This window comes from Phocoena sinus, chromosome 2 (assembly GCF_008692025.1).
Source record: "Phocoena sinus isolate mPhoSin1 chromosome 2, mPhoSin1.pri, whole genome shotgun sequence".
NCBI classification, from domain to species: domain Eukaryota; kingdom Metazoa; phylum Chordata; class Mammalia; order Artiodactyla; family Phocoenidae; genus Phocoena; species Phocoena sinus.
Window position 1 is genome coordinate 172,938,367 of NC_045764.1, and position 25,178 is coordinate 172,963,544.

Below are 25,178 nucleotides of genomic sequence, written 5' to 3' on the forward strand. Positions count from 1 at the left end.
AACCACATTTTTGATTTAGAGATACTTACATCCTTTGCGTTTAAGTTATTTTGAAGGGGTTGACTTGCTGGATGGCTCTATTCTTTTTCCTCCAGGAAGAAGGGGAGAAATGTACTTGGAAGTAATGTATGTTTACATCAATTTGCAGATTCCTGTACATAGAGATATATTTTTTAAGTGTGAATGTAACAACATACTGTGAATTCCATCTTGGTTACAAATGAGACTCCTTCAGTCAGTTACCCAAATAAAATCAGTTCTGAAATGACGCCTTTGTTTGTTACGGGCACGAGGTGGGGCTCCAAGCCTTAGCAGCCCCTGGGTTTGCAGCCCAGAAGCAGATCTTCTTCTGGACCCTGGGGGCCAAGCAGCAGGCAGTGGAGGAACGCTGCCCAGGAGAGGCCTGGCCACTGGCCAGACCCAAGCCCCTCCCCGGGCAGTACCCTCATGGGGCAGCCTCCCACGTCCAGTGCCTGCATGGACTTTCTTGGGAGGAAGCAGTTGAATTTCAAGCTGGTTTGGAACTGTCAGTGTCCCTCCAATAGACAGGGCCCTGGGTTAGACCAGGGTTTGGATTTGAAATGCTTTGCACTTCTGGCCTATGACTAGAGGCCATGGAGCAGCAGTCAGCGGCCCCCACCATCCGCCCTGAGGGGCCCCCTCACCCAAAACAAATGAGCACTGCGTACCCACCACGGAGGCTTGCGAAGAGCCTTTATTTATCTAACGCAAAGTATACACTATCACAATCTTCTCTGTTACTCCTTTTACTAAAATAGTTCAAATCAATGTTTTTACCACACTATCAAAAAGTTCTAATTTTTTTTTCTCTCCCCAAATCAAAGTGGTTCAATAGAAGGTAGAAACGGGCACAGGAGTCCAGGGCTCCCAGCTCTGCCCAGAGCTGGGGAGGGGGCGGCCCCAGTACTCGGGCGGTCACATCCGACAGAAGGTAGATAGAGCGCGGCTGCCGGCCTGGGGCCAGGGGCCAGGCGGTCCGCCCATCCCCAGAGAGCAGCACAAGTACTTCCCCCACGTTATGAAAAATATACACCTCTCCCGCTCTGCAGTCATGCATTTCCTTTGTTTCTTAAAAAAAAAAAGTCAGTAGTATGTATTGTTTCCTCTCAAGTTTTCAAGAAAAAAGAAAAGGTCACTTTTTTCTCTTTGAACAACACTGATGTGTGGCTAATAACTTCTGGATAAAAATGTGCTCAGTGGATTCCGACTCCAGGATGGGCTCGGCCACCTGGGATGAGGAGGGAAGGGCGACATCCATCACAGCGGGAAAGGAAGCCACAGCACAGGTGGCACACGGGGCTTCGGGCGCTAGAAACAGTGTGTTTATGAAAGGACATCAGGTTCAGCTACACCCCACCACGAGCTCTCTGAGCTGAGGCTCCAGATGGGAGGTTCGCCAGTGTCACCCCCTACGCACTCCCTGCTAGTGGCAGAGCAGGGACTCACCCCGAGCTGGCCCCCAGGACCCTCCTCCCAGCCGTGGGCTCCCGCTGCAGCTGGGCCCCAGGCCGGCGTGGGGCGTGCAGAGGCGCTGCAGGCTTTTCGACAGCTTACGTTAAGAGATGCCGTCACAGGTACGATTCTGTCCTCAAAAGCCATTCCCATGCAGTGCTGGCTCCGGGACACAGGCAGGGGCAGGAAGGAGATGTCGGCACCGGCTGGTGCTGCCTGCCTTCATGGCGGGCGGGAGGCTGCTTCTGGAGGGAACGCCTGACCCACTCCCCGGACGCCACCGCAGCACTAGGGGACAGGGTCACCTCCCTCTGGCAGGGAAAGGTCCCTTGGAGGCTGTTCTTCCCTGGGTCAGTTTGCAGGAGACCTGCAGTCACCAGGACACCTGACTTATTGCTTATTTTCAGCGGTGGCCAAGCTAGCCTGACCCAGACGTGACACACAGGTTCTCAGATGTGGCTCCCACCCAAGAGACCCAGACCCCCCTCGAGCTGCTCCATGGTTCTTTGGACTCCAAGACCCGGGAGGGGACCTCTGCCCTCCAGCTGACTGCCCACCCGGGCAGAAGTCACCCAGAACGTGACCAAGGATGTTCACCCAGCTCCAAGTGCACACCCCTAGTGACAGGGATCTCATCACATGACCTAGGGACCAGCTCCTTCCAGAGAGCCCATAGCTTCCTGTAACACCCAGGGCAAGAGGACCGTGCCCGACGCCGTCACCGGCACCCGTTCAGCACTCCTCGGGCACAGTGAGGGCCGCGGGCCTTTCCCCTGAGTGTCGACCCAAGGGTGCCGATGGCAGACAGGCGGTGGGGACGGCTCAGCGTCCCCGCTGGGGAGAGGGACGGGGCAGCCTCGTCCGTCCCCTCAACCTGGTCCCCATCCCTCGCGCGAGCCTCGAATGAGGCCTGTCCGATGCCAAGCCAGCCTCTCGGGCTCTTCGCTCGCCCGCGCACAGAGCTCTAATGACCACTGGAGTCCAGCGATGGGGGAGGAACTGCAGACAGCAGGTGGACGGGGGCTGGTTACAACAGCGGCCTGTCCCCACCCCCCAGGCTCTGGGATCTCGTTTGTGATACGCCACTGATCACTTACGCCCTCGGGGCCTCACTGCCCTCGCACACAAACTTTAAAATTTACATGTCTCGCTTTACAGTTTATACACGATCCTTTTACACTGAAGGTCTTACTTGATCCCCAGAGCCCTGCAAGGAGGACCTTAGGCTGCCCACTCTGCAGGGGAGGACTCTGAGGCTCAGGAAGGGAGGTGACCGTCCACCGAGAGGAGGCAGCGAGGCAGCGGAACTCAGCTGGGGCCTCCGCCCCTCCCAGCCCACCCACCAGCCGCCTCTCCAGCAGGAGGACCCCGTTGGCTCGCGTGCTGTGAGTGAGGACACAGGCTGACTAGAGCCGATGGCCTCGAACCTCTGAGCCCTCCTTTCCCGACCAGGGGCCCAGAGAGGCTGAGTGACTTGCTGAGGGTCACACAGGAAAATGAAAACAGAGCCAAGCAGGGCTTCTCCCAAGGAGGGCAGAACTCCTTCACCTACGGCCACGCGACTCCGCCCACAGTGATCCAAGAGGGGTCCAAGCTCCGGGGGCAACCGTTCCTGAGCAGAGGCCCGGCCACGGCCCAGTGCCACCCATGCAGAGAGAGAGGCCCAGCCCAGAGACTCCACACAGCCCATGATGCGAAGCACAGAAATGGAGGTGCCTCGGGCCCTGGGCAGGAGGGACCCAAAAGGATAGGGCACAGCCTAGGACAGGGTGAGGGGACACTGCAGAGTGTGTGGCCAGGGGTAGGGGCGTGAACTCTAAAAACAAGCAGAGCCGGCAGCGGGGAGGCTGGGCCCTGGGGCCAGAGGAAGGGCCGCCGGTGAGTTTCCTCGTCCACGACTCTGGGGACCCAGTGCTTATGGAGCCAGTGTTCAAGCCACAGCAGGCGGGTCAGAAGTGGTGCCCCATGCATCAGTCCAGCTGCCAGCGGCCTCTGTCCAGCACAGGTGGCAGCCGGGGATGGAGGTCTTGATGAGGTGCCCCTCCACCAAGGCTGGGCACAGCCCGGCACGGTTCCTGGGCCGGACATCTCTGAGCAGCCTCGGCCTCTCGCCAGTGGAGCCCAGAGCCCGGGCCCCAGAGCAGGAAGGAGGTTGTCCAGGCCGCTCTGCTGCGGGGAACAGTCTTCCCGGTTTGCTGGTGTGTGAGAGGTGGGAAATGGAGTCGCACCCCCGGCAGCCAGGCCACAGCAGGCAGCGTCCTATGTACAATTCACCACGGAAAAAGAAGACAGTGGCTCGGCGCGAGAGCCTGCCCACGTCTGGGGACCCCAGGCAGGGCCAGTCCACGTCCACAGGGGAACGGCCCTACAAAGGCCCTTTGAACTGGTTTCCAGACAGGTGCTGCCGGATGGAGGGCTTGGAGCTGGCGGCATCTCCCAGTTTTCTCCAGACCACCTGTGGGGAGGGGCGAGCTGTGAGTGGAGGGCCCATCCCAAGCCTGCCCAGGGGCCTGTGCGCACAGACTGCCCCATCGCTCTTCTGAATCACCTGCGTCCCGAGAGCCATGGGGCCAGGAGGGGACATGGAGGCCGCGTGAGGCCCAGAGACCCTCAGAGTACGTCTTTGCACGTCCACCCTTCACAACCACACCTCCCACCCCGAGCAGGTCACATCTGGGGGCAGACCTGGCCTCGCGGCTGTCCAGTGGGGCCTACAGACCCAGGAGGCGGCAGAGGAGGGGGATTCGGGACACCTCACCCCAAGCGAGGCCCAGGTGCAGCCCCGTGATCCACCTTCCCTGCTGGCTCCCTCACGAGTCCAAGGAGACCATGCGTATTGGCCAGGCAGGTTGGGGGATGACGCTCTGCCTCCCCAAAGACCCAGAGAAGCCCAGCTTCCAAAAGCCAAGGCAGCTAGCTCCAGGGTGGGGCATCCTGCAGAATGGAGGGTTCCACCTGCACCCCCGTGAACAGCACCTGTGCGCTGGCAGCCAGCAGGGGCGCCAGCATGCTGGGAGGCTGGGAGCCAGACAGACATCAGGGGACAGGGGCCAAGGGTCAGGATCAATGGGGCGAGCCAGACCAGAGATCAGGGACCCTGTTCTTGGGGAGGGAGGCGGGAGGGGGGAGGAAGTCAAGCGGACAAAGAGAGGCCAGGGCTCCCGAAGCCCCAGCACCTGCTCCCAGCCCCCAGGTCACCGGCCCCTCCTGGGAGAGTAATGGCCGCACAGGGCCCGCCCAGGTCACCCCCGGCCCGGGCCCCAGGAGGCTCACGTTGCACATCTCTCGGACGATGGCCTTCTCCTTCTCACTCAGGTCCTCCTCACAGCTGTCCTGGAGCTGCCGGTCCAGGTTCTCATGTACCTCTAGGACCTGAAGGGGACAGGGCCCAGGGTCAGGGGCGGAAGCCACCGGGCAGGCCTCAGGCAGGTCGCCCTGAGCCCCGGCTGCAAAGGGGAGCCGTGGGGTCCCGGGACGGAGGGGTGGTGTGCAGGGAACAGGGGCATGAAGAGGCCTAAGGGCCAGGTGGTCCTTCCCCGCTTCGCATCCTCTCCCCGCGGTACAGCGACACCGAGGACGCTGCATGAGGGAAGCAGCACCCCGTGTCAGCATCGGGGTCAGAGCAGAAGACAGGTCACGCGGGAGCAGGGAGGACAGGTGGGGTGGGGACCACTGTCACACGGGGGGACTCACTCCGACCCCGGACCCCCACTTTGGCCTCAGGGCGGCCCGGCTCACGCACATCATGGGTGTGTCCCGGTCACCGCCCGCACAGGCGCAAGTGTGCCGTGTCTGTGCAGCCGTGCCAGGCCTCACACCCGGGGGACCGTGCGCTGCGTCCACGGCGCGCATACACGTGAAGGGATGGGGATGCCGTGGTGGGAGATGCACCGCAGGGCACACCCGGAGTTCCTGAGCAGGGCACAGGAGAGTGGGCCTGGGAGACCTGAGCCTCACCCCCCAACCCCCATCCCCGACCCTGAGGAGTGCCAGCCCTCCCCCCACCTCCCCCAGGCCTCAGCTTCCCTGGCCGCTACCCAGCACCCCGCGGAATCCCCACACCACGGTGCTCCAGGCAGCCACGGCCACCCAGAGACCAAAGTCCCTGCCCTGCCGCTCAGCTGCCCCCAGGCTCAGAGAGGGCAAACACGGGGTCCAAGGTCACAGGCTCCTGAAGTGCAGCAGGATCTGGGGGCCCCCAAGGGAGCAGCAGGGCCTGGCCCTCACCTTCATCGCGTGTACGACAGCCTCGGGCTTCTGTCCCGCAGAGCTGTAGCCGCCCGAGGGCGGCGGGGACAGCTCGGGAACCGTGCAGGCCGGGCCCTGTGGGAAGGAAGTGCGTCTCAGCTCGCCCTGGCTGGCTCCCCGGTGGCAGCCACAGGTGTGCCAGCAGCTGGGAGAGGGCACTGCGTCTGCGGGGCCAGGGCCCAGGCGGGAGGAAATGGGGGTGGAGGTGACGGGGGAGAGGAGGCTGGGCGTGAGGCAGGGGGGCAGCATCGGGACTCCCCACACACATCCCGCAGGCTCCTCTAAACAGCCCACAGGGAATGTCTGCTGTCTGTTTTGCCGGTCACCCGGGAAGATGCGAAGGACCTGGGCTCCAGCCCCAGGCGGCCTGCCTCCTAAGGCCTCTCTCCTTCCCCGGCCTCCACCCCCCAGGGCGTTCCTGGGGCTTCCAGCCCTGACCCTCCCAGTTCTGTCCGGCCACCCAGGAACAGTGACACCTCGTTCTGCCAACACCCTAACTGGCAACCATGTGCCCACCACCCGCATCAGCCTGAGGGGCCGGGAGGCAGGCCGGGAGAGGAAGGGACCCACTCCCTGGCCCTCTGCCCGCCCGTGTCGGAAGCCGAGTGTCTGTCTGCCCGGCTTCTCCCCGGCTGGCCAGCTCCTTCTGGCCAGGTGTCCATGGGGCGGAAGGCAGGGCTTTTGGCTGGGGCTGCAGTGGGGACCCCGGCCCCAGAGCAAGGTCAAGAAGGGATCAGGGCCGCACAGAAGGAGCCCACACACAAGGAGGCCGATGCAACCGCGGGGCAGCAGGAGCCGGGAGGTCAGGAGACGCTGAGAGGGAACCTGAGGGGAACCGGCAGATGCCGGAAGGCAGAGATTAAACGCCAAGAACACCCCAGGGAGTGCGTGAAGGGGAGACCCTGGCGTCCTTGGGCATCCTTCCTGTCTCTGAGTCTTGGTTTCCTTCTCCGTCGGTGGCCCCCGATGACCCCTCCATAGACCAGGCCAACTCAGTGAGCTCGGCTGGTGAGGTCATCGCCCTGGGACCCTGCCCAGCCAGGCCACGCTGTGCGGGGACCCTCGGGGCCTGGAATCTTCCACCACCAGCAGCCACCCTCCTCTGCCTTCTTTCTCCCCACCGGCCCGCGTGGCCTGGACCTGATCCCAGGGCCTCGCAGGCTCGCCCTGCTCTTGGCTCCAGGCAGAGGCCAGACCCCACAGCCTTGATGTCCGGCAGAGCTGGGCTTGGGCAGGGTTCTCCAGGCAGGCCCGACCCACTCTGCACCTCGGTTTCCTTGTCTGCATGACAGCTAGGGTCCCTGTGTCCCAGGCTGTATGGAGAGCCTGGGATGCTGTTTCCCTAACTCTGGCCCAGGCTGCCCGGCCGGGTGTGTCACGCGGGGGAAACCAAAGCGGCTTCTGGGAGGCAGGTGGGGGGCGGGTCACACACACATAGGTGCACACCCTGAGACAGAAGGCTGCCCTCCCCACTAAAGGCCAGCAGGGGGCGACCGCACACAAGTACAGCCCAGGAAGGCGCCTGGCCCTGGGCTCCTCTGGCCTCAGGTCCTGTCTGCGCCTGGGGCTCCCTGACCGCCCGCACTGTAAGGGGGCCGATTCTGAAGCAAAGGCCAGCAGTGGCCGGGATAGGCCGTGCAATCCAACCGCTTCCCGGGCCACCCCACCGAGCGGACGGCAGGTGCTAACGCGCGTAGCCGCGGCTTCCTGCGACTGAAGCCACCACCGAACGGCGGTCAGGACTGCGACCTTTAGAGCATTTCCCAAACCCAGCTCACCCCTGCAGGCCTGCCATGGTGGGAGGACCACAGCCTGGAAAGCCCGGTGATGCCTCCCCCCGACTTCCTAAGAGCCCACTCGGAGCAGAGCAGCCCACGGAGTGCCGATTGCAACCCTCTGCGCAGACGCTGTCTTTCTATGCTCCCACTTTACAGATGAGTAAGGAGAGGCTGCACGACTTGCCAAGGCCACAGAGCTAGTAAACGAGGGGGCCGAGCCTCCACCCCGGGTCTGGGGGACTCCAGCGCTGGAGCCAAAAGCGGGGAGGTGCTCCCAAGAGCACTGAACACAGGCGTCCATACACGTGCCCGTGCAGGGGTGTTCAGAGAAGCACGAGTCACAACAGGCAGAAAGTGGAAACAAACCAATGCACAGCAACTGATGAACGACACAAGATGTGAGGTACCCACACAGCTGTTGCACATAAAACTCTGTCCAAATTTATGTGGACAATAAAATTCGACAATAAAAAGCAATGAAGGTCTGACACGTGCTACAATGTGGATGAATCTCAGAAACGCGGTGCAAGTGAAAGAAGCCAGTCACAAAGAATGGCATATTTTATGATTCCGGGTTATATGAAATATCCAGAAAAGGCAAATGTGGAGAGGCAGAAAGTAGATGAGTGGTTGCCAAGGGGCTGGGGGCGGGGGGTTGCAGGGAGGGATTGCTAAGGAGCACGGCGTTTCTTTCCAGGGTGATGAAAATGTTCTGCTGTGATGACTGCACAAATCTGTGAAGATCCTAAAATCCACCGAAATGGACACTTAAAAATAGTCAACTGACCAAAAAACAGTAGGGAAACCAGTGTCCCCGAGGGAGCTGTCAAAAGCCTCCTCCTCTCAGACCCTGATGGGTACAACCTCCTTTGCTCGCTCCGCTGACAGGCAGTGGGTGGGAGAAGTGGGGAGGGATGGGGTCGGGGAGGATGGGGACATCCAGTTGGGCAGGGAGGAGGTTTCCCCACCCCACAGGGTCACCTGCTTCACCCCGGGATTCTCTGACATGTGGACATGCAGGTAGCCTCACAGAAGATGTGCCCACACCTAGCTGTGGAAGAGACGAGGCCCCCAGCAGCATCAGAGCACAGGGGGTCCCCCCACACAAACCTCCTCTCCCTGTGGACCCACGGGCCCTCCAGGGCCCAGCAAGGGCTCAGCGCCCTAGAAACACCCCAAGGGGCCTGACCTCTGAGCTTCCACCTCAGCTCTGGCCCCTCTACTGCCTCCTCAGCAGCCTTTGGGGCTGCCCCTCCCACAAGACACCATCACCCTCTCCGTCTGCCCCAGGAACCTGCCCGCGGCCCCGTGCTGCACGCTGGCCCCTGGCCTCCAAGCCCACCTTGGCCTGGTGCTGGCACGCACTAGCCATGCGACCCTGGCAAACCGTCCCATCCCACCCCACCCCACCCCGGTAGGCCTCAGCTTCCTTCCCTCCAAAGGGGGTGACAACCCATGGCATGCAGGCAGCCTGAAGAAGGCACAGGGAGCCCCTCCTAAGGCCTCCTCCAGGAAGCCTTCCGGAAGACTCATGCCCTCCGCTAGCAGTGTCGAGGCCTCAGGGGCTCAGCCTCGGGGAGTGAGCTCCCTCTGCTCCCATCTGCACGTCCTAGGAGCCAGCCAGGCTTGCACAGCACTTTACAGTTTGCAGCTCACCAAGAAGTCTTCAGTGCCCAGTCCCGTTAGCTGTTAGGATTCCCACAGTCAATCAGAATGAACGGAGGGCAGAGGGTATGGAGGGCTGGGGGAGCCACTCCTGTGGGGGCAATGCAAGGCTGGGCTTTGAGAGCCCTTCATCATGGAGCCTCATTCAGCCACGGGGCTCCTGGATAAATATTTGGATTATGTGTCATCAGCAGGCTTTGCAGCCTGCACAGCGTCAGCAGCTACATTCCTGGAGAAGGTGCGAGGGCCTCAGAAGAGAAACAGCAGAGCGCTCGGCCAGCAGCCAGCGGCAGCATCAGCCTGTTCCTGCCAGCGCAGAGGCCCAGGGAGGAACCCCGGGGCTGCCCTTGCCGGCCGGGATGGAAGGGAGACAGCCGGGCTGGGACCCTGGGGGAGAGAGTCCAGGCCCACCTTGCCAGTGACCTCAGGCCAGCTCGGTTTCTCATCTGTTCCGTGGGGACTTCTCACCAAGTCCCTGCCTTGCTGCAGGGCTTCTGTGTGTGGAGAGCGCCCAGCACAGCCCTGCATGTAGCAGATGCTCAATAAACATCTACAGAGCTCACACGAACGCGTGCTTCTTGGGAGGTAGTTTTTGCACATTCACAGATTTGTACAGTCATCCAACAGAACGTTTTCATCACCTCCTCCCGCCTCCTGCCAGCCCCTGGCAACCACTAACGTACTTTCTCCTTCTGTAGATCTGCGTATTCTGAATACAAGAATACATCCCTCGGTCACAGGGGGATGACGGGCACATTCACCCACAGGGAGCAGTCCTGAGCCGGGCATGCACATCCCAGGGAGCTGGCTGCACGCTGCCTTCCCTGTCCCACCCAGGGCAGGTCAGAGCCCAGGTGAGAAGCCAGGACCACCTTGGAGGCGCCCTGGTGATAACGGAAGCCCACGGTCATAAACTTGAGCTCCTCCCCCACCTCCGTTATAAAGTCTGGGGTAGTCGCCCTCACGTACACACAGGGCAGCCACTCCCTGCTGTGGCCAAGGAGTGACAGAGGCGGACGAGTTGCACAGACAGATGACGGCTGGGCCGCGTGGCCTCTGTCCCAGCCTGCACTGCCGGCAACGGTATCCCAAGTTGGGCCTCCACCTCTCACCACCACGCCGGGCCCTTACAAGGTTCTAAGGGTCGAGGGGGGAGGGTCAAGGGTCGGGAGCCCAGGCGCCGTCCAAGCCTTGCCCTGGAAGCAGCTCGGGCAGAAGCTGAGGATCCCAATCCCAGCTCAGCCGTGGACCATCCTCGTGCCCTGGGCAGGTCACCAGCCGGTCTGAGCCTCACCGCTCCACTTCCGGAGGTGGGCGGTCCACATGGGAACAGTGGGGCTCTTGGGAGAGGGACACTTACATTCTGCAGCGCATCCTGGTAGGAGGGCGGCAGGCTGGAGAGCTGGGACTCCGAGTGGTACGGGGAGAAGCCTTTCCGCAGCGTCCGGAACTCTCCAGAGCCTGCCTGCTGCGTGAGAGAGAAGGGGAGAGGGGTTAGACGTGAGGGGTGAGGGGCTGGGCTGAGGGGGCCGAGGATGCTCCCGTCAGGTCCTTGGGCGGCTGGACGAGACACCCCTGCCCGGTGCAGGCAGGGGTCCCTCCGTGGGTTCCCTCCGCTCTGTTCCTCACACCTGCCTGGAGGCCCGGCCTGTGCACCCTCCCTCCGCCCCCACCCCAATTTTATCTCACTGCCACTGTCACCAGTAGCCTTTGACATCCATCTCTCTGTTTAAGTGTCAGAGCCACGAGGCCAGGGGCTTCGTTTCACTCCCTGTTGTGTATTTTATAAACGTTTGTTGAACGGCTGAATAAACAGGTGAGTGAATGGGAGCGTGGCTCGCCCCGCCCCCCTCGTTCCTCTGCTCCAGCACCCTGCACTCGGTCCCCGAATGGCCTGGGGAACGGCCTCTGCAGCCCCTGGGGCCCACGTGCTCGGGGAAGTCCTCCCGCCTCCACGGGGCTGGGGCTGCCCGAGGTGTGAGCCCTGGGCCTCACCCTCTGTATCCACAGGTACCAGCGCAGCTGGGCTCATGACTAATGAGTGCCCGGGGCACGCTTAGAAGGAGGGGGGAAGCAGGAATGAATGAATTACTGAATGAATGAGTGAATGAATGAACAAGCACATATTTGGCCTGAGGTGGTTCCCCTCGGGGCAAAGCAGAGCCGCGCAGAAGCTGGGGCTGGACCCAGAGGGCGGGGGACCCAGGGGTCACGCTCAATCCAGCTGAAACAGAAAGCTGAGCAGGAACCTTGGCTTCTGGACCCTCCGCATCACTATAACCCTGGGGTGGCGCTTCTGACCCCAACACCCTCTTCTACTTCAAAGGAACTGCGGAAGCACTTCTGGGCAGATAAAATGCAGCGGCCATAAATCAGCAGCAGGCCGTGGAGTGGTCCAAACAAACCCCTGGAGGGGAAGAGGCCAGGGCTGGGGGGGCAAGATGGGGCGGCAGCCACTCCTGGGGGCCCCTCCTCCTCGCCAGCACTCCCCTGCTCTGCCCGGGGGCCCCCGCACACACCCATCTCCCCACCCCGCCGCCGCTGGACCCAGGCCCCCATTTCTCACGGGGCCTCCAGCCTCATCAACTCCCTGGGTTCTGCCTTCCCGCCCCCATCAGACCCAGGTCGGACGCCCCAGGTCGCAAGGGCTTGGGCACACACAGCAGTGCCCTGTAAGTATCTGTAGGACAGGAGTGGAGGCTGCCCGGAGGAACGGGAGAAAGGCAGTCACTCCCCTCATTACCCCGCTCCCATCCCATCCCCACCCCAGGCTCCTGCCTGCCCGAGGAGAGTAGAGGCCAGCCGACCAGCCGCCTAGCTGAGAACTGTTCCCGTGGCCCAGGGAGTACCTGAGTGTGGCCAAGGTCACCAAGGGACACAGAGGGGAGAGAAGTGGGGTCCCCTGAGTTGCAGCAGGGCCTTACAGGGGGACCTCGGTCACAGTCCTCTATCTTAAAATGGGACTGTCACGCACCGACCAAGGCCTGTTTGGGTTAACCTGAGGCGTTAGAGCCCAAGGCACACTGACCCTCCCTGGCCCAGCCAGGGGTCTATCTGAGCCGAGCCTCTGCCACGGCGCCAACAAGAAAGAGACGCCGCCCCTCGCCCAGCACTCATTCACCCTCCCACGGGGATCCGCCCCCCCAGCTCCATTTATAGGCAAAAATCCCAAAACCAATTATTTTCCTGGCCAGATCTCTGCGACAGTTACAAAATCTTCTCCAGTGGAAAGCAACCCAACATGCTGAACGTCCACCCCTGGGGCCGCAGGCCACACACACGCTGGCATGGATTTGACCACAGGGCCAGGCATTGGAGCCACTGCTCTCCCCCGTCGGCCCCTGGGACCAGGACGGCGGGTGCTGCCCTGTCCTTACCCGCACCCCATCTAGATTCTGCTCTGGGCTGTGTCTCCCCTCCTCCACAGCGTCTCTGATCCCGGACCAAATGGGTTCAGAAGCAGCCCATGTGGTGCTACTGAAAACACAGGTCTGCGTGTCTCCTCCCTCCCGGCAGATAATTCCCTGGGGAGGAGGTGTGTGTGCAAGAGGGTGGGGAGTTTTTACTTAGCTGCATGCAATTCCTACCCCTGCCTTCGGCGATGTCCATAACTATTTGCGAGCCCACAGCACTTTATGAGCAAAAAGCCACAAAGCTGGCGGGGAGAATGCTGGGGCAACGCAGCTAATGACGCACTGACATGAAGAAACACGACTGCACTTAAACCCGAATTAAAACTCCTGCCATTTGCCTCTTGGTGCCCTGGAAGATGAAATCCCTAGGGTTTCACCACTGAGGTGGAGCGAAGCTGAAGTGGCCTTCTGGGGCGGCGGGGCGGGCAGGACACGGGGCGCACCACTGCTCCCCAGGAGAGGACTGCCCTGCCCCCCAGGCCCCCTAACGGGGTCCCTCGGGACACAGGGAAGCGGATCTGACACACAGAGTAGGAGCTGGAACAGAATTGCCCGGATCCTTAAAAGGGAAGGAAACGATCCAGCGCTGCAGCTACAGCAACGGCCGCTTCCACCCTGCCCTGTCCCCCAGCACAAGAGTTCTGGACCGGGAGGGAGAGACCCAGGAGGTTGCAGAGCCTCCCATCCCACTGTTAAGGGCACCCGGGGCCTCTGTCCAGGGCCATCACTGCAACACTATCCAGCTCAGAGCGGGTCGCGGCGGGTGGTGTGAACTCAGGCTACCCCAGCCTCTCCGGGCCTCTGTGGGGCTGCAAGGAGGCTCCCAGCAACAGAAGCACCTAGTCATTGCCTGCCCAGGGACTCCTGCTTGCAAAGCCGGGGGCTCCCTTGAGGCCACCTGCAGAGCCTCCTGGGGAGCACCGTCAAAGGAGGTGCTGAACAGAAACGTGCCAAGGGCAGAACTCAGAGAAAACACGGCCAGGCGCCCACCTCCCCGCCCCTCCGCTCAGGGCTCCTCACTGGGGGGCTGCTTTCTGGGCTCGCTCAGAAGCAGCTACTCACCCTGCCTTCCTGGTCCCAAAGGGCTCTCAGTCCCTCGGGTGGGCCGCAGCCTACAACAGGACATGGTCCTACTGGGTGCACCCAGGCAGGGAGGCAGTGCCTGACAGGTGAAGCAGGGCCTGCCACTGTGGAGATGGAAGGTGAGCACCGACACCGGGGCGCCCGGACGTCCCCATCTGGCAATCTGCCCGCAGGTGACCGCTCAGATCCCCAGACGCAGGGCCCATGGGCCGATGTGTACGCAGTGACCAGGGGCAGGACCCCATCGGTGAGAGCCATCCCTCAGCCTGCCAGCCCTCGTGGTACAGGGAGGTGTCGGTGTCTCTATCATGGGGACAGGTGACAAGTGACACCAGCCCCACTTTCCGAAACCCTAACACAGGGCAGTAACGTCTACCTCCCAGGGGTGGCAAGGCTGTAGCGCTCGGAGAGGGTGGGAGCCCAGCACTGGGCGCTGGTGGGCTCTTCCTACCTCCAGGTATCCCTGGAGACCTCGCCCAAGGACCTGGGCCAGCTGGGAGCCGGCACTAACTCCTGTGGCCTCGGCAAGCCCTCACCCTACCAGGCACTGCAGGTTCTCCTGCAAAGTGCAGATCTCGACCTGCCCCATGACCTCACAAGCTGGGCATATCCGGTGAGAGGTGGGTAAGCAGGGGCCTGGGTGCAGCATCACAAGAGGCCACTGTCTCATAACTCTTTTGCTTTTACTTTGTAAAGCTGGGCAGTAACGCCAGCTCAGAGAGAGGGCGGATCCCACGATGAATCTAAAGGCAGGACCAGGGCACCCTGGGTGGTGGTCAGCCCCCAGGAAGAGACGGGAGGGCGCTGCGGGGGGCACCCAGAGAAGACAGGGCATCACACAGCACTCCAAGCAGCCCCCACCCCACACAGCACTGCAAACAAGCCCTGCCGGGCAGCTCTACCTGAAGCCAGCTTCTCGGGCGGCCATAGGGGCGGGGCAGCTGGAAGGGAAGAGAGCAAGTGTCACCCAGCAATGCCAACCACGACCCTCACCTCTGCCCTCCCTCCCCTGGACACCCATTAACCCAAAGCCGCCAGGACCTCGGCTGGGCTACAGTAGGGAGGCCAAGGGCCGAGGTCGGGGTCCCCAAGGCGCCTCACAGGAGCCCCGTGTTTTTAGAAACTCCAGATTGCACAAGGACTGACAGCGCGCCTACCACACGCCAGGAACTGGGGCCTCAACCCCTTCACAGCCCTCCCCGAGGCTCACACCAGAACACAGCTGCCCTTCTGAGGCACCCCGAGATCCCAGCCAGCTGGGCGAGGCCAGGTATCTGCCCGTCCTCAGGGCGAAGGTGGCCTGCAAGGTCTCTCACGAGAACATACAGGTCCTACCAACCAGATTTACCTGCTTTTATCCCCCTTTAATTTTACGAGAACTCATTAGCAGGCCGTGAATCAAAGGGGCTGCGGCGTGGCCGGGGATCCAGCAGGTTCTTCCGGTTACTGCTCAGACGAGGCAGCGTGGCGTCCACGTGCGGTTAACGCGTGGCTGATGTCTCACCCGCAGCTGGCACTGCCCCCTACCCCCATGCGACTTCAGGTCCTAAACCATTTCTCAAACCCGGATGTGTGTACTGCCCAGAACCACGTAGCCTGTAACTGATGGGTACCGCGCTGACCGGGTCCCAACCGCAATGACCGTCATCCCCTCACGGGTCCCCTGGCGGGACCATTACTTGCTCCGATAAAGTGAGTGAGGGGCGGGCCATGTAACCTCTGTGGAGGCAGGTGGGGGACTCTGGAGGGCACAGGTGTTGCAAAATCCAAATCCCATCGCAACTGAGTGGACCTGAGCAACTCGCCCACTTCCAGGTCTGTGTTTGCCTGCATGTCAATTGGGGTCCAGTAGGACACTCAGCTGCTGGATGGCCCACAGGTGAGGTCACAGTGGCTGACCCACGACCCTTATCGCCAGCCAGCCCCGGCCCTCAGTGCTTTCCGTGATTTGCCCTTTAATCCTGGGGCAGACACCGTTAGTGTCCCCATTTTACAGCTGGGAAACCTGAGGCACAGAGAGGTTAACCCACTGGCCCAATGCCACCCAGCTGGTAAGTGGCACTTTGGGGGTTGGAACCAGGCCCTCCGGCTCTGGGGTTGGCCTCTTACCATGCTGAGTACCTGGTGTCTGGCTCACGGTGGACACTGGTTAAGCCTCGGGCGTAAGGGACAGAGGTAGAATTCCTAGTCTCTCTTCCTGCCCACGCCGCTAGACTGACCATCTGCCTGGATGATGGAAAGAGGGCGTTTCCTCCCTGGCTGAGGAAGAGGCTGCACTGGTTCTAAGGTTCTGCTAATGAAGCAGATGAAGCCCTCCGGAGACCACATCACTCATGACAGAAGGGGCGGGGACATGACAGCCAACCCCGGAACACCAAAGAGGCAAACAGGGACGGCCCAGAGCCTGTCAACAAAGCAGCACGTCACAGAAGATGCCAGCGAGCAGAACTGCCACCACAGACATACCATGAGGCCAGCATCTCCGCAGGGCTTGGGCAAGGGGACCAACCAACCAAAACAGCCCTCCCTGGGGAGGCGGGAAACAGTACTGAGGTGTCAGCAATGGGCTCAGATAGTAGCAGACTGTTCCTCAGTCCCAAGGCCTGGATGGTTCAAAACGCAGACAAAAGGCAAGAAGGAGCAGTCCATCAGGGACCAAGCCCGGCTGAATGGGCGTGGGCTGCCAGACCTTGAAAAATCCCAGGCTCCCAAGACCAGGAAAAGGAGAGAAGGGCACACACTGCCCGGGTGCCCCCAGGCTCCAGTCAGTGCTGTAGCAGGCATCACCATCATCCCTGTCTTATGGGTGAGGAAACCAGGCACCAGGACATAAGGTACCTTACCTAAAGCCACACAGCCAGTGAGTGGTGGAGCAGGGATTATCTGAATCCAGACTCCTCTGGGGCTCAAACCCACTTTCTTATACCGTCAGGCCAACAACACCATTGCTACCGGTTGAATTGTGTCCCAATCAAATTCATATGCTGACCTGTTGACCCCATGCTCCCCAGAACTGTGAGACAATACATTCAATACATTTCAGTTGCTTAAGCCCCTTCTCCACGCACCCCGCTCCGCCAAAGTGCATGGTTCTTTGTTACGGCAGCTCTAGCAAACTAATACAATCACCTGTCCCAGGAAATCCTCCTCCACCCAGGCCTCAGTTTCCCCATCCATGCTTGGTGTAAATCCCGGGGTCACTTCCAACCTGAGTGTACAGTGACCCTGTGTGGCATGGCAGGATGGGAAGAGCGGGCACAGGGGCCAGGCGGAGGGGGGCAGGCTGGGACTGGTCACAGCCACGGGCCTGGACCACTGCCTCCTCTCCCCCAGATGGCCGCCCGCTCCTGCCCAACCTGCTTCTTGCTCTTTTGTGAAGCTGGCTTCTGGGCACGTGCGGAGCCTTCACTGATCAGCCCAGCAGGGAAGTGAATGGAGGAAACGACAGAGCGTAGGCCCCCGCGTCAATCAGAGCCGCCTCCAGCCCAGCCCGGCTAGGCACAGAATCCACGGGAAAATCATATCACATACTGGGCTCCAGATGAATCACTGCAGAGGAAGCAGCTGTGTTGATGAAATCTTAAAGCCGACATGAGAAAGAAAATATGAACTGCAATACAGTAATTTAGCCTGTGAACACTGGCACATTTTTAATTAAAGCTGTTTTGGAGTTAAATAGAGGCCGTGGAGGGAGAGGGTGGGCAGTGGGGAACGGGAATCCACAGAGGCTCTCTGCCCTCCCACCCAAACCCCAAAGCCACGTCACCCGAAGATAGAAGAATAACATTGCTCTCCCCTGCTTTTCGCCAAAGGCAGATTTTCCACTTTGCACAGAGCTGGAGGTTTCTGTGCCATTTGATTTCACTGAAAAGATATAGGTGCCAGAATCATAAAATCTCACAAGCTAGAGCCCATGAGACCGTGGCCAGAATCCCACCCATGGCAGCAATCTCCTTCTTCAATATTCCCAAACACGGTCATCCATCACCCCCATCCATCCATCCATCCACACTTGATTACCTCCAAAGATGGTACACTCACTGCCTTATGAAGCCACTCTCCCTGGGTTAAGCAGACCTTCCTTATTCTGGGCAAGAACCAGCCTCCCCTCCCAGCCTGGGAGACCAGGCAGGTGCAGCCAGGGTTCCCCAAGATGCATCCATCAAGTCCAGCTGGGCATTGAGACACAGAAGTGACCACTGAGACCCAGCAGCCCAGTCCTTGAGTACCTAACAGTCCAGCAGGGGTCAGGGCCAGGCTTCACAAGGAGGATCCCAATATCCCATCAGCAAGAGAGGCAGCCTATGGGGCTGAGAGAGCCCAGAGCAAGTGCCGGGCCACCTGGGGGTGGCTGGGGGAGGCTATTGGCAGGAGGCCAGGAGGAAGGAGGCTAAGAAAACCCCATCTTCCCTGGACCGGTACTCATCAAAATAAGACCAGTACTCTACTTGTGGGCCGAGCCCTGCCCACGGAGTTCTCCCCACCTCCACTGTCCTCCACAGCCCTCCCGTATACATGAGCCTGCTGGCCAGGACAAGGAGGCAGCACAAGAGTGCCCCCTGTGGGTCGGCCTCTGCCTGGACACACGGTACCCCCGCCCCCACCCCACCCCGCCATGCACACAGCAGGTGATCAGTTACACATGGAGTGAGTGAGTGCCCATTTTACAGGTAAGCAAACAGGCCAGGGGAGAGGAAGTGGCTCAAGGGTCCTCATAAAGCTGATGCCACCTGAGCCACCCTAGGAACCCAGAGGCAGGCAAGGTGTCAACAGCTGCCAGGAAGCCCTGAGCAGGCCAGAAGCTGCCCTTCTCTCACTGCTTCTCACAGCTCCTGCACGGCTCAGAACAGCAACGCCCTCCTCCAGGGCACCCACCCACCCTCAAGGCCAAGCCCTGGTGGCAGCAGGTGGCAGGGGCAACAGGAGTCCCGCCCATGACCCTGGAGATGCCCTGCCCACACCCTGGCCCCTGGGTGCTTTTGCATACTGTAGCTTGAGGGTCAGCCCTCGGCTGAAGCAAGGGGATCAGGGCAGGTGGGTATGCAGTGCACTGGAGGGCCAAGGCCCCGGCACCACACGGCTGCCCCCTTCTCGGGATGCTGGGTATGGCCCTGACACCGCTCACTGGGAGACCCTGAGCAAGACCCCCACTCGCCAGCAGAGTCCTCGTGAGGAAGAGACGAGGATAGGACCCAGGTGCCCCACCCCCATGACACACACAAGCACCCACGGCTATCACCGGAGCAGCTCAGCCTCCCAAGGCTTCATTTGGGGAGAAAGAAAAGTCTACTCAGGAAACAAGAAACTTGGAACACTGGCACACTGGATGGTCTCTGAGTTCCCAGCACTTCTCCTGTACCAGCCAGGAGCCGGGCCAAAGCATGTTCTTGTCCCTAAAGCCCAATCGGCCTGAAGCCAGCAAACCCGGGCCCAGGCGAGAGGTCGCGTCCCCATCTGATGGCTGTGTGTTTCTGGAGAGCCTGGCGTGGGTACAGGTCGGGGACAGAAGCCCACTGCTGCTGCCTCCAGGACAAGGACAATGTCCCCAGTCTGACCCCTGGGAGCAGGTCAGAGCAGGCTTGGTGGGGAGGGACCAGGCAGAGAAACCCCCTGCCCAGGTGGTGGCCGCACCCCTGATGCTCCAGACACAGGGCCCCGTCAACCTCCACCTCTGCACTTGTGGGCACGGGGCAAGTGGACACAGCTATGGGGGGCTCCCTTATGAGACCAGGGGGTTCCCAGAGGCAGGAGGAAGAGGAAGGACTGCCACTCTGCAGCCTGAGCGTGTGCAGGTTTTGCACAAGTCCATGGTCAAGTCTACCATGTGGAACTGGGTGCATATTCACGGTGGGACAACGTGGCCTAGGAGAGCAGGGGCCACAGGGACACTTCTGTCCTTGTCCTTGGAAACAGGACCACAAGCCATGCCCTGGCTGGACCTCAGAACAGCATTGCAAATGGCATCCCAAATCTGGGGTCCAAGCTCTCAACCTGCTTCTCCCCAGAAACAGTGACACAAAGAACAGCTGGACTGGGGCAGACTCAAGGCTGCTGACCCGCTGGTCGGAGGCTTCCACTGCCAGAGCGAGGTCCTGGCCTTCACCCTGCTGTACAGTGGCTGAAGTGAGTGACTTGCTTCCCTACTCACTGGATGGGAACCAGCTCCAGAGCAAAGGCCCCCAAGTCCTGATGCTGCCCCCATCGCCCCTGCCTACAGCTCCTTCAGCCCGCCCCACACACCCTCCTTAGCAACCAGGACAAGCCCACATGGAGTGTTCAGGTCTAAGGAGCCCTAGCCCACCGCCAGGCGAGGCCCCAGCCCCTCGCTGCCCTTGCCAGCCCCGAGGAGCCAGCATATCTTGTAGCCAGGCCCTTCCAGCACCTTAACAAATGACACATTTTGTTTGAAAACAAGCCTTGCAATTCAGTGCCTGGCTATGCGCCTGACACAGCGCGGTGGCCGTGGGATGTGACGGAGCAAAGACCCAAATGTGAACCACGTACGCTGCAGGGTCCTGCCGAGCTAGGGGGAATCTCCCGCAGCCCCTGCGAGGGCGAGAGGTGGGATGGCAGCTGTCGGGCTGCACTTGGGGCTGTGAGCATCCCAGCCGCCGCCCAGTGGGCAGAGAGGGTGTCTGAGCAGGGCAGTGGCGCCAAGCCCACTGGTCGCCTAGCAACGAGGCCAGGCAGCTGAGCCCTCCCTGGGGCTGGTTCCCAGAGAAACGCTCTGGGCATCCCGGCCGGCCACTTATGGGCCAGCAGATGTGGCAGGGGAGAGGGATACTGAGATGAAGTCAGGGATGAGTACAAGGGAGAAAGAGGCTGGAGGGTCAGCCGAGCCAGCTGGCCCCAGACACCCCGACCGACCGGGCTGATCACAGCCCCCCATCACCACCCTGCCAACAGCAGGAAAGGCCCCTCGTCTTGGCAGCCATGCCCCCTCCACGCTCCAGCCGCACTCGCCAAGGGCACAGACGCCTACCCCCCACCTCCCATCCTGCACCACCTCCTCCCCGCACTGACCCCATCACCCATCTCTAACCCGCCATCCCTGTGCTGGGGACAGGCCTCACTTGTCTGTGGACTCAGGCCAGGCAGGAGGGAGGAGGGCAGACCCCAGCCCAGAGAGAAACTGGCACGGCAGGGGCAGGGAAGTTTCCATGGGGGTCTGAGCGGGGATGGGCCAGCCCGCCTCTTGGGCCTTGATGCGCCCATCCAAAGGGCAAAGCAGTCCATTTCTTCAGCACTTGTGTGTGTGTTCTGCACCATCTCTGGGACGGGCCCAGCACCAGCCCCCAAGGAGCTCACAGACCACGGTGGGGGGACAGACAGGGAAAGGCTGTGATGGAGGGAAGGCAGGTGGCCGTCCTCGGCCAGGTGTCCCAGGAGGTGACTCCGGGCAGGAGTCGGGGGCAGGTTAGGGGTGGGAAGGGGGAAGGGAACCCCAGGCGCGCTGGGGCGAGAGTGGTGGGTGGGCAGCAGGGCCTGCACTGGCCCTCAGGGTGGGGTTGGCCCACAGCCAGCCTACCTGTGCCAGGAGCTTGTCACCCTCCAGCAGCTTCACCTTGGTCTCCAGCTGCCTGATGTAGGTGGACGAGGGATCTGTAACGACACAAAGGGGGCATGTCACCCGTCGGCAAACTGTATCCAACAGGAGGGCCCACCCTCCCCTGGGCCCCCTCCGGTGGGCCTCTGAGCCCAGGTTTCCCTGACCTGCAGAAAGGGGGTGATGGGTTCCCTCACCAGCTCGTCCTGAGCTGATTCCTTCAACTTCCACAATGCTTCAGGTCCAAAAAGAGTTCTCACAAATGCTCCCCTGATGGGACCCTCACCCAGGGGCAGCCCACCCCAGGCCCAGGGTCCAGGGAGGCCCTCCCCTGCTCAAGGGGGGAAACTGAGGCCCCAAGCATGCCAAGTCAGCATCTGGGCTTCCTCCGCTCCATCCTGTCTGACGCACAGAACTTCTACAAGCGATTTGTTCGGGGGGCTGCATAACGCAGATAACCCACCACCCCTCCTGCAGTCGGGCCAGTGAGATACCTCCAACCACACGCCCCCAGCTCCTGAACGCGGACGGGGTGAAATCCACCTTCCCTCACCACGCTGACCCCGCTGCACAGTCACGTCAGAAGTGGGAGAGGGACGCCCCCCGGTGGCGCGGCGGTTGAGAGTCCGCCTGCCAATGCAGGGGACACGGGTTCGAGCCCTGGTCCGGGAAGATCCCACATGCCGCGGAGCAACTAAACCCGTGTGCCACAACTACTGAGCCTGCGCTCTAGAGCTCGCGAGCCACAACTACTGAGCCTGAGTGCCACAACTGCTGAAGCCCGCGCACCTAGAGCCCGTGCTCCGCAACAAGAGAAGCCTCTGCTCGCCACAACTAGAGAAAGCCCACGCACAGCAACGAAGACCCGACGCAGCCAAAATATAAGCCAACTAATTAATTAATTAATTTTTAAAAACCACCTGAAAACATCCTGTCTCTATTAAAAAAAAAAAAAAGAACCGGGAGAAATTCCGCCACCCCGGCTACCCACAGCCCTGGTCCTACCTCCCCACTGGGCTGGAAATCAGCTCAGAGGAGAAAACTAATGACTAACTCACTCCAGGCCAGGACAAGGGAGCCTGCCTGGGTGGAGGCCAAGGGTGACATGGGGCAGAGAGGGCGAGGGGAGGGAGGCAGAACACGGGACAGGGAAGGTTAACACAGGGTAGGGTAGGCAAGGGGACCGAAGAATCACAGCAGGTGCCCGTGCCGAGGGAAGAAAGGTGGGTCTGAGCACCTCTGTGACAGCATGGGGTACCTCCCCCAGGAGGTCTGCTGCCACCTGCTAAGGGACGGCTATGCGCCTCTCACCCGCACGAGCGCCCGGCCAGAGGCCACACAGCCCAGACGCCAGCCTGGGCCCTGCCCACCCCTGGGCCAGTCGCTGTTCCTGCTGTATCCACCGGCCCCGACCCCCAGCAGGACTCAGGGTCTTCCCGGATCACACCAGCGGCCCTTCATCTCGGAAGGCACCAGACCTTCGACCAAAGCCAGCTCCCTAATGCCCCACACCACTGCCCCCCCGGGGGGGCTTTTAACCTTCCCAGGTGGGCAAAGGGGGCTGAGGTGCAGCCAGAGGACAAGCTGGACCGTCACGCATCCACGCCAGCACAGTCAGCATGACCGCGGACGAGCCCGGGGCCCTCAGGTGTGTGACGCGGACGCCATGCCCCTCCCCGACAGGGCCCGCCGGCAGAGGAGGGGTCCAGGGGCGCCCTGTGAGGATGGGGCGGCCAGTGGCCCCCTCCCCATGGCCCCAAGGCCCCTGCGCTGGAGGCTGGCCCAGGCCTCACGAGCTTCCGCCCATCAGCAGTGCCGAGCTGCTGCCTCTGACGCGCCCCCAGTTACAGGAGGTGCCCGTGTGCCCCTTGACCTGCCTGCTGTGGGTCACTGTGTTCCCCAAGCATACCCTCAGGAGCCTTGTCTCCCCAGCCCTGGACCAGGCCCAGGAGCCTTCAGCCCCGCCCTGGGCAGGAATGGGGGGCGGCCCACCCGCCCCAATTACATAACCAACTCCTCCCCCCTGCTCCCTGCCAGTCACCTCTCAGGAATGTGGAGCCTTCTAGAGAGGAAGAGGGTCACTGGCCAGGCCACTCCCCCTCACTCCCAGGGAGACCCTGGTAACACAGGGCAGCTCTGCGAGGAGCCCCGCTGTGTGACCTGTGAGAGGCGCAATGGCTTCTTTATACACACGCAGGGCAGTGGCGGGGCAGGGTGGGGGGACCGGACCCCAGGCGGGGACTGCAGAGGCTTCCCTGTGCCCAGGGCCCGGGCAGGGGACCCTCAGCAGTCACTACAGTTCACGCCCCATGCTGGCCCCCGGCCTCGGTTTACCCGTCAATCAGCCCAAATTGACCAGCAGTTCCCACATCGTGTCCGCACCCGCCCTCACGAACAGGCCTGACGGGAAGGGCCTCAGTGTTCCAGGGGTGCTGGGCCCTGTGAGCAGGGGGACGGAGATGGGGTGCAGCCTGGCCTCCCCAATCCTCTGTGTCCTCCACCTGCTGCCGGCAGGAGGGTTCCCTGGAACACCACCCGGGAAACAGCAGATAAGGTAAACTCCAAAGACCCTCCCAGCTCCCTCAACCTTACACGTTAAAACAACCACTGACCCCTATGTGATCCTCCTCTGGGTGGGGTCGGTGGGGGAGGGAAGGTCCCCCCCCATCCACCCACTGTGTGACGCACAGCAGCCCCTGCACCTGGCGCCTCCTTGAAGGCTCACAGGGGCCAAAAGGCATCGTCCCCGTTTTCCAGACGAGGAGGCCACAATGAAACAGTGTCCCTACTTGCTGGCAGGTGAGGCAGGGGAGCCCAGGGCCCAGACTTCCTGACCCTCTCCCTACCACTCAGGCCCACCCCCATAGGTCAGTGCTCAGGACCCCAAGTGTCCCGCCGCTCTTGAGAGGAGCTGACAGCACCGTGCCATTGTGAGAAGCCAGCAGAGGTCCCTAATGAGACGTGGCTCTTGGTCAAGTATCTCCCCTGGATGCCCCACTATTGCCCAACCCTCGGGCGCGGCCGCAAGCCAGCCCCCTTGCTCACCACAGCCCCTCCAGGGGACGTGCTGCCAGGCACAGCCCTGAAGCCAGGAGAAGGACCAGCCACCTGTGTGTGACCAGCGACCTGAGTCAGGTCACTAACTCTCACGCTGCCCTGTACGGTCCGCAGAGCACCCTGAAGGCGGGCACACCACCCGCCCATGGTCTCCTGGCTATGGGGGCGATTTTGTGTCCCTCTGCCATTCCGATGCGCTGAGCCAGGAGCTCCCAGCCCTTCCCTTCTCTGTCAGACTGCCGCTGGAGCTTGGCCTGGGTGGGAGTCAGCAGACGTGCCGACCAGCTTAGCGCCCGCGCTGGGCAGCAGGCGGGCCGGGCACACCGCCGCTCCACAGCCTCACGCCCACCTCCCAGGACGGCAGTCGGGAAGAAGGAGCGGCGACAGATCCAGCGCCACGAGAAGGGACACAGGCCATCGCTCATCCCACAAACCACAGGCCGCGTCCATGGCCCCAGAGCAAGGAGCCGCTCCGCTCAGCCCATCTGTCTGGTTCGTCCAAAGCCCAAGAGGCTGCAGAGGATGAAGTACACTTCAGACATCAAAGGTTTGTTGGCTTTTTCTTCTGAATTTCAAAAGAACAACGTGAGAAGCTTAAAATGCCTTTAATCACCCAGTGCTCCCAATGGAACGTATCCTAAGGAATGAATTGCAATCGTGAAGAATGCAGACAGCGTTACAGTGACGCAAACTGGAAACAACTATTCGTCCAACAACAGCAGACAGTTTATACCCTTGTCGCCAACCAACAACGTTGAGGAGAGTCTCTCTCCTCAACGGTAAGAAAAACACTTAAACGCCAGTGAAAAGAACTGGACACAAAACTACACGTAGAATTGCTATTATGTTTAAAAATATTGAAACAGAAATCCAGGAATGAGGCACACAGAGATACTGACCGTGGTGTTGCTCACG

General features: G+C 61.2%; 1 protein-coding gene across 3 annotated transcripts in view; it reads right to left on the minus strand.

The window, feature by feature from the left end:
• Positions 1 to 703: 703 nt before the first annotated feature.
• CCDC85C (coiled-coil domain containing 85C) overlaps positions 704 to 25,178 on the minus strand; it is an 83,166-nt gene continuing 58,691 nt past the window's right edge. Inside the window, exons 2-6 of one of the 3 annotated variants that reach the window (XM_032618055.1) lie at positions 21,189 to 21,262; positions 10,525 to 10,629; positions 5,701 to 5,796; positions 4,747 to 4,845; positions 704 to 3,928 (exon numbers count right to left, since the gene is read on the minus strand). In XM_032618055.1, the coding sequence (XP_032473946.1) occupies positions 3,839 to 3,928; positions 4,747 to 4,845; positions 5,701 to 5,796; positions 10,525 to 10,629; positions 21,189 to 21,262 (464 nt within the window). In that variant the 3' untranslated portion in view covers positions 704 to 3,838. Of the gene's footprint in view, positions 3,929 to 4,746; positions 4,846 to 5,700; positions 5,797 to 10,524; positions 10,633 to 21,188; positions 21,263 to 25,178 lie in introns of all 3 variants that reach the window. The other 2 variants (XM_032618046.1, XM_032618063.1) reach the window with 2 other exon arrangements.